General features: G+C 42.8%; 1 protein-coding gene across 9 annotated transcripts in view; it reads right to left on the bottom strand.

Moving 5' to 3' along the window:
- Positions 1-428: 428 nt before the first annotated feature.
- The window catches only part of Cfap20dc (CFAP20 domain containing), a 242,116-nt gene continuing 228,091 nt past the window's right edge, over positions 429-14,453 (bottom strand). For 7 of the 9 annotated variants that reach the window (XM_052734151.1, XM_052734152.1, XM_052734153.1 and 4 more), the window contains 2 exons: positions 7,997-8,104; positions 429-992 (listed from right to left, as the gene is read on the bottom strand). In XM_052734151.1, the coding sequence (XP_052590111.1) occupies positions 880-992; positions 7,997-8,104 (221 nt within the window). In that variant the 3' untranslated portion in view covers positions 429-879. The remainder of the gene's footprint in view (positions 993-7,996; positions 8,105-14,453) is intronic. The other 2 variants (XM_052734149.1, XM_052734155.1) reach the window with 2 other exon arrangements.

The raw sequence follows: 14,453 nt of genomic DNA, 5'->3' as shown, positions 1-14,453 counted from the left end.
TGGCATGATTCAAGGCCATCTATGTGAATGTAGGATATGTATACTTCTTGCTTTGGGATACAAGCAGTGCTGCTCTGATGTAGCCTTAAAGACAAAAGAAAGCCACCCAGGTCTCTCTAGTCACACATCAGAGAAGTGAGGTATGAAAGGGTGTTCAGATGGCAACTGCTTGTGAAATTTGGATCCATAGAGCTCAAGTATCAGAATTCAAAAACAAGTGGTAAAAGAGGATAAAAGCAAGCACATTGCTGAGCAGTCTAATATTAACATTGCTGTGAGCTCTGCAAATGCTCCAGGTGCTAGACTGCAAAGACATAGTGGGTCCCACACCCACAAAACCCGATCCCCAAATCTGACTAGCTCATGTTTCCTAAGACTCTAAAGGAACAAGAGGTTGCCTAAGAATAATCTGGTAAAGACAACAGGGCGAAAAAAGGAAGTGGCCTTTTGACCACTACACTTTATTTTTAATACAAAAAACTATAAAAAAGGTTTCAGACATCTTTTAAACAAGAATATACTTTCTGTAAGTGTATCAAGCCATCATTTATTACAGATTAACACTGGAAAAATTTGAACAAGTAATTCTTAATTTGTTTATATAACATAATGAGACTTAAGAGGATGGGAATGAACAACTAAGAGCAAATTCAAAACCTGAAATCTGGTGTCTGTATTAATTCCTTCACAAGTTTCAAGTCACACATAGCTACAAAGAGAATGCAGGCATTCTTAACATTGAACATTATCTACAAAGAACTTCTTTCCAATCCTTTGGACTCCTTGGGCCCACCTACACAGGTCCCGGTGCCCACTGTGGACATCATGCAGCTGGCATGTTCCATCTGCTGTGGCTGCTTTTTGCCCCGGGGGTGGGAGCTACACCAGCTCATAGTATTTCCCAGTCTGAGGGTCAAAGTAGCAGTTGAGACATGGGTCATACAACAGAGTTAGCACTTCCTCATCTTCTTCTGCGCTCAGGTCCTCTTCACCTGTGAGCCAGGAGAACCACAAACACATTAGCTATGGGCCTGGCACAGAATTCCTAAAGTGCCACCCAAGAAGGCAGTCACGGCAGTGATCACCACCTCTCAAGAAAATTTATTCAGACAAGGGTTAGGTTGGGAAGGAGGAACATGGTAGAACTTGGATTCACAAGAGCAGTATACATTTGAGAAGAAATGCCAGGGACTCAAAGGGCCAGCTCCACAATGAAGGACAAAAAGCAAATAGGGGGCTGGAGGGATGACTTGGGGGTTAAGAACATTGGCTGCTTCTCCAGAGGAACCAGGTTTGATTCCCAGCACCTATGTGACAACTTGAACTTTCAGTAGTAACTCTAGTCCCAGAGCATCTAACACCCACTTCTGGCCTCTTTGGGCACTGTACACATGGTACACAGACATACATGCAGGTAAAATACTCTTATATATAAAACAAACAAACAAACAATAACAACAAACAAAAAACACCAAGCAAAACCAATGGTATAGAGAAGAGCCTGAAGGAAAATGAATAAAGTGGCAGAGTCAAAGGACCAAGAGTCACAGGCCATAGGATCAGGAAATACTGGATGATATGCAAAACTCAATTACCACAGTTCTAAAGTCCTACATGTGCCAGAGCTCTGTCTAATGCAGAGCAGTGTGAGTCCAGGTCAGAATAGAGTCTTTATTCATTTTGTTCCCAAAAGGCTACCAGACAACTATGCATTTAATAATGATGCCATTTACAAAGCTAGGATCCATAACACAGAAAACATATGAGGTGGGCTGTCATTTTCTTTGTGGTAGGAAGGTATAAGCTTGATGGGGATATAGACGATGGCTTGATGGAGGGAACATGCATTGCCCAAAACACTAGCAGAGTTTCCAATAAGTAGTATGCAAGTAAAAATGTTTCATGAGAATACTTTCTGAGCTCCTTTGTGTGCCCAGTAGTATTTGGAAGAGTGTCCTGTTTCCTCAGAAAGTCTGTCTTCACTTCTGAGCGAGAAGGATGAGGTCAGGCTCAGAGAAAGGGAGCTGGTTAGGACATTTTTCTCTTTATTAGCCTAGCCCACTAAAGATCAAAGACAAGTGGGCTGTGAGCTCATCAATGTTGACTTTCAAAGGGCTTTGGCAGTGAGCATGAGAAAAAGATCTGCAAGTGACAGAGGTTCAGTGAAAACTGTGCATGGTTCATGGATGTGTACATCAAAGATCAATGTCTGGTGTCATGCTTAACTGCTCTCCATTTTTTTTTTTTGAGACAATATCCTTCACAGAACCTGAAGCTCACTGATTTGGCTGGACTGATTGGCCAATGAGCTCCATGGATCCACCCATCTCTACCTCCCAGTGCTGGGATTAGAGGTGTCCACTCCCATTCTCGATTTTTATGTATGTGTTGCCATTTGAACTCAGGTCCTCATGCTTGTTTGGGAGGCACTTTACTGACTGAGCCATTTTCCCAGTCCCCAAAACTGTTTCTTGAGGCATAAATAAAAGCTCATCACCTTTCTGGAGTGGGTACAGAATTATAATCTCACAATCAGGGGTTGGAAGGCCATGCAGTACCCTGACTTAAAAGTAAAGTAAAATAAAATAAAACACACAAAGCCCATGATCCTAAATGTTACAGCTCAGTACAGTCAGGTGGTGGTGGAGGCTTGCATGGTACCCAGCTACATCAGAACAAGCTGTCACAGTTACCATCAGGGCATTAGCAAACTGGAGTTAGGTTCGTGGGTATATGTCCACATGATGAGCAAGCCTTTGAAGCCACTTCATAGCCCATCCTTCTTGTTTCCATCCAGACCATTTACCATAACCCTTCCTAGAGCCAGACCCTGAGCCCTGAGTGCCAGGTACACAAAGACTATAGGAACAGGTTTGTTCTTAGGGAATATTGTAAATATGCGATGGCTTGGTTCTTATGAGTTGAATTCTACACCATCAGTCCTTAAAATTGGAGCTAAGAGGAATGGATGTATGTGCCCTGCTGGTTAGTATTTCATTGAATGAGCCCCTAATGGTCTGGAAAGCACTTTCTCTAGTTACTCTGTAAACAATCATGGCAGGATAGAATAGGCAGGTGTCCATTATGGTTTCCATCTTGCAGAGGAAGCCAAGGCCTGCAAAAGGAAACAGCTTGCTGGAGGTTGCCTGGTTGTGATTCAGAGGCAGAGCTTGGGACAGAGTCAAGTTATGAGGCTTAAGCTCAGTGTCCCTTCTCATATACTCTTGTAAAAATTAATCAATATGCTATTAATCTAATTGCTCCTGTGGCCTGTGTTCCTACTTATTAAGCAAACCAAAGCCCCAGCTCAATGTATAAACAGACAAATAGGACTTGAGCCCTGCTACTGAGAAACTGCCTAGCCATCCTTGAATTGCCTTCCACTTCAGTCAACCACAGTTATCTTGGTCTAGTTTTCAAGGGCATATGTCAAAGTTTCCTTTCCCTTGCTCTAACTTGAGCTCCCTGGGCTGCAGATTGGTGGTGACCAGTACCTGAATTCTCTCTGCCCAAATAAACTCTTTAAAATCTCAATGTGCCCAAATTTAGCTTTTAACACCATGTTTGATGTTTTTGTGAAGGGTGTGGAATCACACATTTAATTGGGAATTTAAACATGAGATAGATTAGAAAAATGTAAAGGTGACCTACATTTTCAAATATTAAATTTATAAGCAGAAGAAATTTGACTTCTCATATTTCAGAACCTGCTGGTGAATATGACAGAGTCTGTTGTGAGACCAGGGATAATGAGTTCAATAGGCTCAAAGGAAAAGAGCAAGCTTGGTTACAGGGGCATTAGCCCTTCCTGCTTTAAAGATGAGAGGTGGTATAGGTGTTAGGATTTAGAGTATTTAGTGGGGTTCTAGGAGGAGGCAAGAAGGCTTTAGGCTTTTATTTTGGCTAAGAACAAGGAAGAATTCTCTTAGCATTAGAACTGACCAGTAAATGCAAATGTGTTCTAGGGAGGGCAAAGGCTAGGGCAATACTTGTATAGGATTTTGCAGATGAATCTACATAGCATAAAGGACCACATCCAGTGACTCCTCTGATGAGCTTCTGTAACCTTGGACTACTAGGGTTTATATCCTGAAGAGTCACAGGACTTTGCTATCAACCACATTGAATTAATAGTGGTAGCCAACCTTGGTACTTGGCACAATTTTTAATGAACAGGAGATCTGAGAATGAAAGTTGCCTTCCCTTTATTTCTTTTGTTCCCTTAAGGATGGCCTCTGAGGCTCTGCTTCTATTCTGTTTCCTTCTTGTGGGGAGGCTGAAAGTTGCTTTCTAACAGATGGGACTTACCCATACAAAGAAAGCAGCCACAGATGTTAACAAGGAGTTAACTGGGTGTTGCTTCTCTATAAGGGCTAAAAATATCCACGGTTTCCAAAATCCAGCATCCCTGGGGAGGGGGATGGCTGCCTGAATGGTGGCTAGCTGCAAGTTCATTTGCCTCTTTGGACCAGGACAATCTTTTAAAATTCCTGCTTCACAGAAGAGTCTGTCAGATATTCTGCAGAACACAGAGAAAAGTGACTGATGAACTTTGCCAACACAAGGCAGAATAGTCCTTCACATTTCCTGCTTCACTGAGAAGTCTGCCTGATATTCTAGCCTGTAGGCTGAAGATCAATGCCCCAAGGCTGCAGGAGGGACTTTGGGTGACTGTCCAGGCAGTGAGATGTCTCTGTCATTGATAGAGTTTTGGAAGTTGTTTGCAATGCACCTTTTGTTTACTCCAATAATATTATCCTTCTGAGGTCTTTGATAGAATTGAAGACTAGATAGTTATAGCTGCAGTTTTACTTAGTTATGATAGAGAGTAAATTAGGTATAAAACTTTAGATTCATTACGATAGGATAGATAATGGAGTATTTTTTTTTCTTTTAATTTGTCAGGCACAAATGAACTCGAATTTGTAGCCAGAAGTTTCTCCAGTCTCACCTAGTCCCACAGTCCCTCAGCTGTTTATAAAATAATCATTCAGAGGATTATGTTAATTACCAATTGTATGGCCTATGGCAGGCTTCCTGCTAGCTAGCTCTTATAACTTAACCCATTTTCATTAATCTATAATCTATAAATTTGCCTTGTGGCTGTGGCATTGACAGTCTGCTGGTATCCAGCTGCTCCTTAGGCAGCAGCTAGCGTCTCTTTCTCCTCTCCTTTCTTCTCTCCATATGTCTGCTTGAATTTCCTGCCTGCCTCCAAGCTGCCTTGCCATAGGCCAATGCAGCTTTATTTATCAACCAACCAGAGTAATACATATTCACAGCATACAGAAAGACATCCCACAGCAGGAATTCATTACATTGTAAATGTAATCTTTACTTGATAATTGTTCTTATTGTGTACAGTCCTATTATATTAAAGTTAAAAACTTTCTTTTTTTTGTTTAGAAAAAAAAGGGGAAATGTTGTAGAATATTGTTTATGCTCTGGAGCATTTGTTTACTGCATTGACATGTTTGATTTAATAAAATTTACCTGTGGTTAGGAGGCTGAGTCAGCAACTAGCTGACGGGAAGTGGTTGGGAGGAGTCAGGTGGAGAAGGGTCTTAAGGAGGGGCGAGGACTTTTTGAAGGACATGAGGGAGGTGAGGAGGTGAGCTATTTGTTATTCAGCCTCTCTGAAGAGCAGAATTCCACCTTAACCTTTGAGCCTTGAGTTATTTAGAGGGACAGAGATTTAGATAAGTTCCCTTCATAGCTTTGAAGGAGTCAGTGCCTGAGGGAACAGATTTCCCTCGGGTTATAGCCCTTGAGGCCTAACCGTTGCTGGTAGGGTTGGAGTTGCAGTTGCTGATTCGGACAGCTGTGGCTTCAAAGGCAGCAACAGTTAAGTAAAAGGACATCACTGGGGATAGAGTAAGCTTATACTCAGCATACAATGAGTTCTCAGCAAATGCTATAAACATTGTACTGGCTAGTTTTATCCAACTTGACATAAGCTAGAGTAACTTGGGAAGAGGGAACCTCAACTGAGAAAATGCCCCCATCAGATTGGCCTGTGGGCAAGCCTGTGGTTATTTTTCTGATCGATGACTGATGTGAAAGGGCCAAGATCACTGTGGGTGGTGCCGCCCCTGGCCTGGTGGTCCTGGGCTGGGTGCTATAACAAAGCAGGCTGAGCAAGCCACAGGGAGGAAGCCAGTAAGCAGCTCTCCTCCTGCCTCTAGGTTCCTGCTCTGACTTTCCTCAGCGATGGACCCAGTGTAGGCTGAAACATACCCCTTCCTCCTCTTTTGCTTTTGGTCATGGTCTTTATCACAGCAACAGAAACCTAACTAAGACACTCATTATTGTGGGGAACACAGGCTATTTGAGTTGGACATGCAAGGAGTATATTCCTTATAGCTTACTTGGTCCCCTAAATTGTATCTGCTTGATTTTTACTACTGAGAGAGAAAAACAGTACACTGGTTTTGAATGCAATCAAAAGTTCTCAACTAGCTTATACAGGACACTAAGACACATACGTCTTTAATTAAAAATCCCATTTGCTTCACAGAGGAAAATAAATTTTTCTATCAAATATATTATGAAAGTCCTAAGTCACAAGGCTAATGATAAATCATGAGTGCTTGTGGATCTGCCGTTAAATTTTTGGTCTTTACTAATGCATTATTAGACCAACCTTGAGTGCAAGAGAACAGTGGCCTGTGTAGTTGTTCAGTGTATTCTGTGCTTGTATTAAAAACAGTAACAATGTAAGCTAGTGCTGTTATGCTGGAAAACTCAATACATTTTACCACCAGCTGGGGATTTTTCAAGATGAAATAACCCCTGTGGTGGGCTCTGGGTCTTCATTACCCCACTGCAAAGGGATCAAGGTGGGTCTGATTCATTAACAGAGCTCTTCCTATACAATGCAGATAAACCGATGCATTCATTGTGACATGTACACCACAGAATAAGAGATCCATGCATTAGAACCATGGGCCTAATATAACCTTGTGGGTTTTAGTATGAAAGCTGTAAATGGATGAATCTGAAAACTACCAACAACGGTATCTGTACAAAAATTGGGTGAGCTTATGTATAATTTTACATTGAAATAAGTACTTTAAACTTACATAAAAGGTTTTGTTTTCATTGTAATTTAATTTCTGAGGCCTCCAACTTAATCATTTTGCCATAGGAATCTCTGCATAATGAAATTACAATATCATTAAGCAATTGCCACTATGATCTCAAGTGTTGGGGAATGTTTTGAAAGGTAATTATCCTGCATGGGTATGAGGTAATTTTCAATTATATTCTCAGATACTGCAGACTTTTATTTTTTTCCCTTAAAATGCTAAATTGCTCTATTTAAAGATTGGATATAGAAACTCCAAAAGGACAAATTAACAAATAAACCCATTTTCTGCTACCAGGCTCAGAGCATCTGGACAGGCATCCAAATTACATTTTTACTCTTCTCCCTATAACAAAGCCATTCCTACTAAAATAAAATTACCTTTTAGATACTAATCTATTTATAAACTTTCAGCCTCATCTACTTTGAAATTGGTTAGCAGCAATAACAGAAGAAAACCCAGCAGAGTCAGACTGAACGCAATAGTATTGGCTGCCCTCCTCAGTCAGATCAGCTCGGGCAAATAACCCCTCGAGTTCACCTTTGAAAGCCAATTAATACAACTGCTTAATTATCTATATTTAATGCATTTTAACTGTGGATAATAGAAAACCTGTATGTGCAAGCTAAGGCTTAATGCCTGAAAATAAATGAAGGTCACCACTTTATCAGATTTAAAATCTTGGAATCAAGACACTCTACTTGATTTTTGATTTTCTGATGCTGCCTCTAGAATTAAAAAAAAATGCATTTTCTCACCTATAGATCCTAAGGAATGACTGACTGTATTTTTATGTGCATACTAATATACTACTGTTTAAGTGATTCACCAGTGAGGCCGTCACTGTGTGGAGTAGTATGTCTAAGAATCAATAAAGATGACATTTGAGATAAGATTCTGCTGAGTACCAGTTGCCTGGAGAGTCTTTTTCCAGCATCCTTCCGAGAGGGAGAAATTCAAGCACACTGGCATGATGGAGGTGAACCACTCATCTCTGGTCTTCAGCAAACTGGTGCCTTCAAAGTGGAGGAAGATAGAAGAGCAAGGCTGGAGTGGAAATGATGAAAAGGTTCTTCTACTAGAAAGCTATATTTCTTTTGAAGGCAAATCACATGCCATGATTACAAGTCCGGTGCCTCTGGGAATCAAATTCCTCCATGTTGATGAGTGAGATTGTTTTATTTGGGAGATGCCATATAACAGTCACACTGAGGGACATGGATGCTTAATTAGGGGTTATTGCAACTTTATTCCTTCCAGGTTGTCTCTATTATAATTCCAAACGTGATATGTCACATATGAGGGAGGCCCCTAGCCATACCATTGTAGCCTACAGAGTCCACAGCTTCACATGAGCATGACTTCCGGCCAGGTCTGAACACTATGCATTCTCTTCCCAGCAAGGGAAGCTGGATTTCCATGCTGGGACATAATCCTTTCTGGAGTACATGTGGTACCCCATAAGTAGGGATGGTTCTAGAAGAGGACTAGAGAACTTTGGATTTAGCAATGTGTTTATGTTTCTATTAGAGAGCTGACTTGTATTCCTGAAAGGGAGGGTGCCTCTTTACAGTAGTGAGCATGTTGCTGGGCCAGAACCTCTGAGACCTATAGAGGAGACAACCCTGTCCCCTGACAGTGATTAAAGGGAAAATATCTCTCTACCTCAAGCTTAAGTTGGGGACAAATAGTAATTGGTTGCCTCATAGAAATGACAGGGACCCTGTCATCTAGAATGTGATAGAAAAACTATGAATCACTTTATAAGCTGGGAGTTGAGTTGGGGGTCTAAATAGAGTACTAAGAGGGCTACTGAGAACTGGAAGGACATCTCAGCTGGTAAAATAGTTGCCTGGTAAGCAAGAAGACCCAAGTTTCATCCCTAGAACCTGTCATCTCAGTGTTTGGGATGGGAAGACAGGCAGACCCTGGGACCTGCTGGCCAGGCTAGACTATGTGGTCAGATGAAGAACATGTCTCAGTAAACAAGGTAGATGACTCCTGAGGTATAATACCCAAGGATGACCTCTAACCCCACTCCCCACAACCATGAAGAGAACTATTAAATCCAGAAAGCTTCACAGGAAGGAGCATATGAGATTAAAAGCTATCCGAGTGGATTTGTCACTTGTGTGGCTCTTTCTAAACTCAACAGGTGTTCTGTGGTAGTACCACAGTGTGGGTTAAGCTGCAGATGGCCAGGCCCGTGGTACTGGGCTTCTTCACACTTGGGCGTGGGAGATAGGCTACTCTCCTAACCACACTGTCACACAGGACATAATGTCCTGATGGACAGTGTTGGGGTAACAGAAAATTTTCACATCATTCAGGGAAAACAGCAGTGCCTCATTAAGCTTTTGTTATTTTTACATCCCCTTATTTGTTGAGGGGGACAGCTCACTGATTCCTTTATTTCCCAGTTTTTTCAAAGAGTGTTGCCACTGAAAAGTCAACTACATTCCACATGTCTAAGAATATTTGGGCAGCACAAACAGACCTTGGTGGGAAAAAAAAGGCACAAAGTTGGATGGGAAGGGAGACAGGGAGGTGGATTTTGGAGGAGTTGTGGGAGGGAGGGTGAATATGAAAACTTACTGCATAAAATTCTCAAATAACTTATAAAAAACAAAGAGTATTACTGCCCCCCAAGACAGATTACATTTGTGATTCTGGAACTGAAAATAAAGTCATTTAAGGTTTAAGAACAAAGACGACGGGGTTTTGTTAAATGGCTTGGGCTCGCTGCTGTGATTACAGGTGTACCACTAGTCACCGCATCTGTAACCTGCTTTGCATTGTATATAAATCTGAAGAAAATCCACAGGCTAGCTCAAATTTCTCTGTGTCTCTCATGGACCAAAAACTCATCTACTTAGAAGAACTTTCTGGGGTGTTTACTATGTCCTGGATATTGCTGTAGGCACCAGGTACCAAAGATGCTCAGTGAAGCAGAACTCTTAGACCCAGGCTGTTAAATGTGAAGTCATTATGTAGCTGTAAACAGAAGAACTATGAAAGGACACTTCTGTTAATGGAGAGCAGGCAGCCAGATACCCTCTCTGTCTGGCTGCCTGTAAGGAGTGGTGAGAATTCTATGGATTCTTTACTAGTAATTTGGACATTGCATAAAAAGCATTTGCTACCTATTTGTATCTTGTGGGAGACTGATGTCTGCCTGTGTGACACTGTTATAAAGAACATGCAAGAGTATTATTTTTATGAAACTCTGACTATGTCAAAAACCCCTTGGAAGGCCTTTCTTCCTCCTAATTTTTGTGAGTTGCAGAGAGGTCTACAGGCTGAAGAAAGAACTGATTATTATTCCCTGTTGGAGCTGGTAGGCATGAATAATTTAAGGGTCATATCTGTAAAGGAACAAATGTCAAAAACAAATTGACAACCATTCTTCCAGCAAAGTATGGTTCATTTTCAAAAGGTCAGCTCAGTAGTTTTTTTGAGTAAGTTCTGAAACCTTCACTTCCCATTTTATGTTTCACACAGGCTCTGAGAGAACACTTTTTTAGTAAGTGTTAAGGGTACTGTGCTTGTGGTAACTGACACTCCACAAGTGTATTATAGCCTGGGAGGAACCACGAGGAGGCAGACATTCTCCTTCAGTCTGTGGCAGGGATCAGAACTCTGTGAGCACAACACTGTTTTTGCCAGGTGTAAGGCTCACTTAAGGTGGTGTTTATGTACTGGAGATGTTCAGGCTGGGCAGAAACTGGCGGGGACAGACTCCTACTGAGTAAGGCAGGGACAGGACCTTGGGTTCCAGGGCCACATGTAACTGTGTATTTCCTTCTGTATTGCTTGGGTAAGTTTTCTAAAATTACACATTTGTCAGGTCATCATGCTGTTGACCTCCAGCTGCTCCAGGTACACTGGCTCCTCCTCTGGGGACAGTGAGGTGGCTCAGGACACTGCTGCACAGCCCAGAGGGCTATGGGATGGGGGATAGCAGCGCCCATACTTTAGAGGCTATCCATGAAGGCCCAGAGTCAAGATGGATGATCCCTTTTCTCTGTGGTTCCAACTTTAAAAAAGCAAGCAACCAAAAACCAAAACACACACTCATAAACTTACAGCAGGAAGATGCTGAGGTGGAGGAAGCCCCATCTTAGCATGGGCTGTGACTGAAAATCTGATGTTCGGTAAGTCATTTACCTGTTAAGGCAAACAATGGGCTGAACCAAAATAGTTTATGGATTCATCAGAGTCCCAGGTAGGACTCTGAGACAATCGCTCTCCCCTGACTCTTTTCTATACTGGGGTTCTATGTGAGATTTCTTTTGAAGTGAGTTTTCACTGCTTACAAATAAAGTGTAAAGGCTACTGCTTCATGCTTGAATTTCAAAAGTCTTCCAAATATATGAAGCCCAGGGATGAGGAAGGAGACCCAGGCTTACATTTCTGTGAAATGCTCTACTGAGAATCTGGAGAACCCAATACATCCCAGAAAGTGCACAGCGACCTGGGTCCTCAGGTAAGCCAACTGGCAGTCTCTGCTTATACACACTGAGGCTATTTGGGGGGAAGAATAAGAAGAAATGAGTAAACAAATCAATATTTGATAGAGGGGGAGGGACAGAGGGGGAGGAGAAGGGGGAGAGGGACAGGGAGAGAGGGAGAGGGAGAGAGGAAGAGGGTGAAGGTGAGGGGGAGGAGAGAATGAGAGGGAAAGGGGGAGGGGAGGGATAGGGGGGAGGGGGAAGGAGGAGGAGGAGAGGGGGAAGAGGAAGGAGAGGGGAGAGAGGGAGGGGGGAGGAGAGAGGGGAGAGGGGGAGGGGGAGAGAAGGGGAGGAGGGGGAGGGGAGAGGGGGAGGGTGGAGGAGGGAGGGTGGAGAGAGAGGAGGAGGGAGAGGGGAGGGGGAGGAGGAGGGTGGAGGGAGAGAGGGAGGGGGAGAGGGAGTGGGGGAGAATGAGCACAGTGAATGGAGCACTCACCATCTCCATAAGATTCTGCACAGGCCATAAAGTGGCAGGTTACATGCAGAGACCCAGCTATAAAGGTCTGTGGCCTGTGGGCCCAGCCTTGTCCGGGATCTCATCAACTGTGGTTAGCCATTTTGAACAAGAAGGGGTGGGAGAGTGGGCAGGTCCAAGGCTGACACAGTGGCCAGAAGCCTCATTCTCTTTGTTTTCTCTCAGTGTCACTGAAATCATAGTGATTAGCCTTGGAGATATTTCATTTTTTTTTCTGGTAGACCAAGAACTCTCAATAGAAAAAAATCGTTTTCTTGATATCTGCTCCATGATGGTGGTATGAGTGCTAAATGCATTGTCTCAGCCTACGAATGGCAACAGAAATGCAGAATGAATTTCAGAGGACTGCAATCATGCCTCCCTCTTCTGATGATATGAACTGGAAGCCTGAACATTATTTTTCTTTGGCAAATATTTTATAGGATTGGATGGAAACCCTATCTCAGTGTACCAGTTAAGAACAGACTGTGCTAAGCTGCCTAAGATCTTGCTAATCATTATCATGGAGAGATTAAACAAAGTGGAAACAGAGTTTCATGGTATTAATTAGCTACAAACCACCCAAGCATATCACAGAAGGAGACAGTGGACAAACAGGAACCATTAGTTCCCATGAAGGGCAGTGGTGATGAACATGGAGGGTGACAGGCAGGAGTACTCGCCCTTCATCTGGTTAGCTCTGCCTAACATGTTGCTACAACTCCCTGAATTTGTGAAAATTGTCCTTAGTGGAAGTTCTGTTTACCTTAGGCATTATGTAGCTTGTACTGACAGAACAGAACAGTGGTGACCTGAAGACACCCTTCAAGCCACTCATTACTAATATATATACCTAGTGCCTTTGCTCCAGGTTCCTGTGGTTTATTTTGGACACTAAACATAACATATTATTTGTTCCCTCACAGCAAGGTCTCCTCCTGACAGCCAAGATTCTATTTTTCTGTCATAAGTAATTATAAATGTACACCTCTAAAAAGTTTCCCAATTTGAGGGGCATAATCTACTTCAGACAGTAAATCACAGAGACATCTCCATCCCTTGAGCAGCCAGAAAGAACAAGTCAGATGCATGAGCTCTCACACTGAATTCTCTAGATCTTCCTCCCTGGGGCAGCTGGGTTGCGGAGGGAGGGGGAAGCTGGCACTTTTGTTGGAGCGATTTATATTAGTTTCAATTAAAAAATATTAGATGTAGTGTTCTTCCATCTTCTAAATTCAACTCAGAAAATTATCCTGGAGAGTCCTATTGGAGGGCACTTGCCACTCCAATTATGTACCCGAGTGAACCAGAGTTCCTTCCTAGCCCTGCATCCGAACCACCGTTTCCACTGGAGATTCTTGTTGTCTGTTTCTTTGTTTTGAGACAGAGTCTTATGTAGCCCAGGCAAGTCTGAAACCAGTTGAGGATGATTTTGAACTTCTGATCCTCTGTCTGTGTTTCACAAGAGCTATGACGACAGGTGTGTGTCCCCACGTTAGGTTTTATGCATGCTAAGCAGGCACCTTTAAATGACTTTCTTCTCTAGTCCAGAGATTCTCCAGGGTTCCTCTTTCACTCATTCCTGACATCCAGGCTCCCCACTGCTGTGGAATGTCGCACGCTGTGGATGTGTGTTGCTCTGATTGGTTGATAAATAAAACACTGACTGGTCAGAAGCCAGGCAGGAAGTATAGGTGGGGTGAGAAGATGAGGAGAATTCTGGGAAGAGGAAGGCTGAGTCAGGAGTCGCCAGCCAGACACAGAGGAAGCAAGATGACAAGGCAGAACTGAGAAAAGGTACCAAGCCATGTGGCTAAACAAATAATAATTATGGATTGATTTAAGTGTAAGAGCTAGTCAGTAATAAGCCTGAGCTAATGGCTGAGCAGTTATAATTAATATAGGCTTCTGAGTGATTGTTTTGTAAGCGGGCTGTGGGACTGTGGGTGCCAGGCGGGACTTGAGAAACCTTCAACTACAAATGGCGCCAAGACGTGGGGCAAGAGTTTTCACCTAAAACCCGAGAAAGCTTTAAAAAAAAAAAGATTCTAAAATGGAGCTAAAAACAGCTTCCTAGTGTGTCTCTCAGGCAAGTTGTGAGCTACAGTATGGTGGGTTTGCAGCGGCGTATGGGCTTGAGTGCAGCATGGCAGATTCCTGCCACTGTACACAGTGGTATCTCCAAGCCATGCAGCACATTGTGTGGCAGATTTAATTAATATAAGTTTCTGAGTGATTATTTTATAAGCAGCTGCAGGGTCCGTCAGACTGAGCAGGACCGGAAAAAACTTCAGTTACATGCTAGTACAGACAGAAAAAAAAAAAAAAAAAGGTTTCTGGGCTACATGCTGCTTTGATGGAGGCATGGACCCCCTGCTTCCAAGAGTTGGAAGTAAACTC

The sequence above is a fragment of the Peromyscus californicus genome, unplaced genomic scaffold, assembly GCF_007827085.1.
Source record: "Peromyscus californicus insignis strain IS unplaced genomic scaffold, ASM782708v3 Scaffold_12__1_contigs__length_115047231, whole genome shotgun sequence".
Taxonomy (NCBI): domain Eukaryota; kingdom Metazoa; phylum Chordata; class Mammalia; order Rodentia; family Cricetidae; genus Peromyscus; species Peromyscus californicus.
The sequence above is the reverse complement of the archived record's forward strand: the minus strand, read 5'-3'. Positions and strand labels throughout refer to the sequence as shown.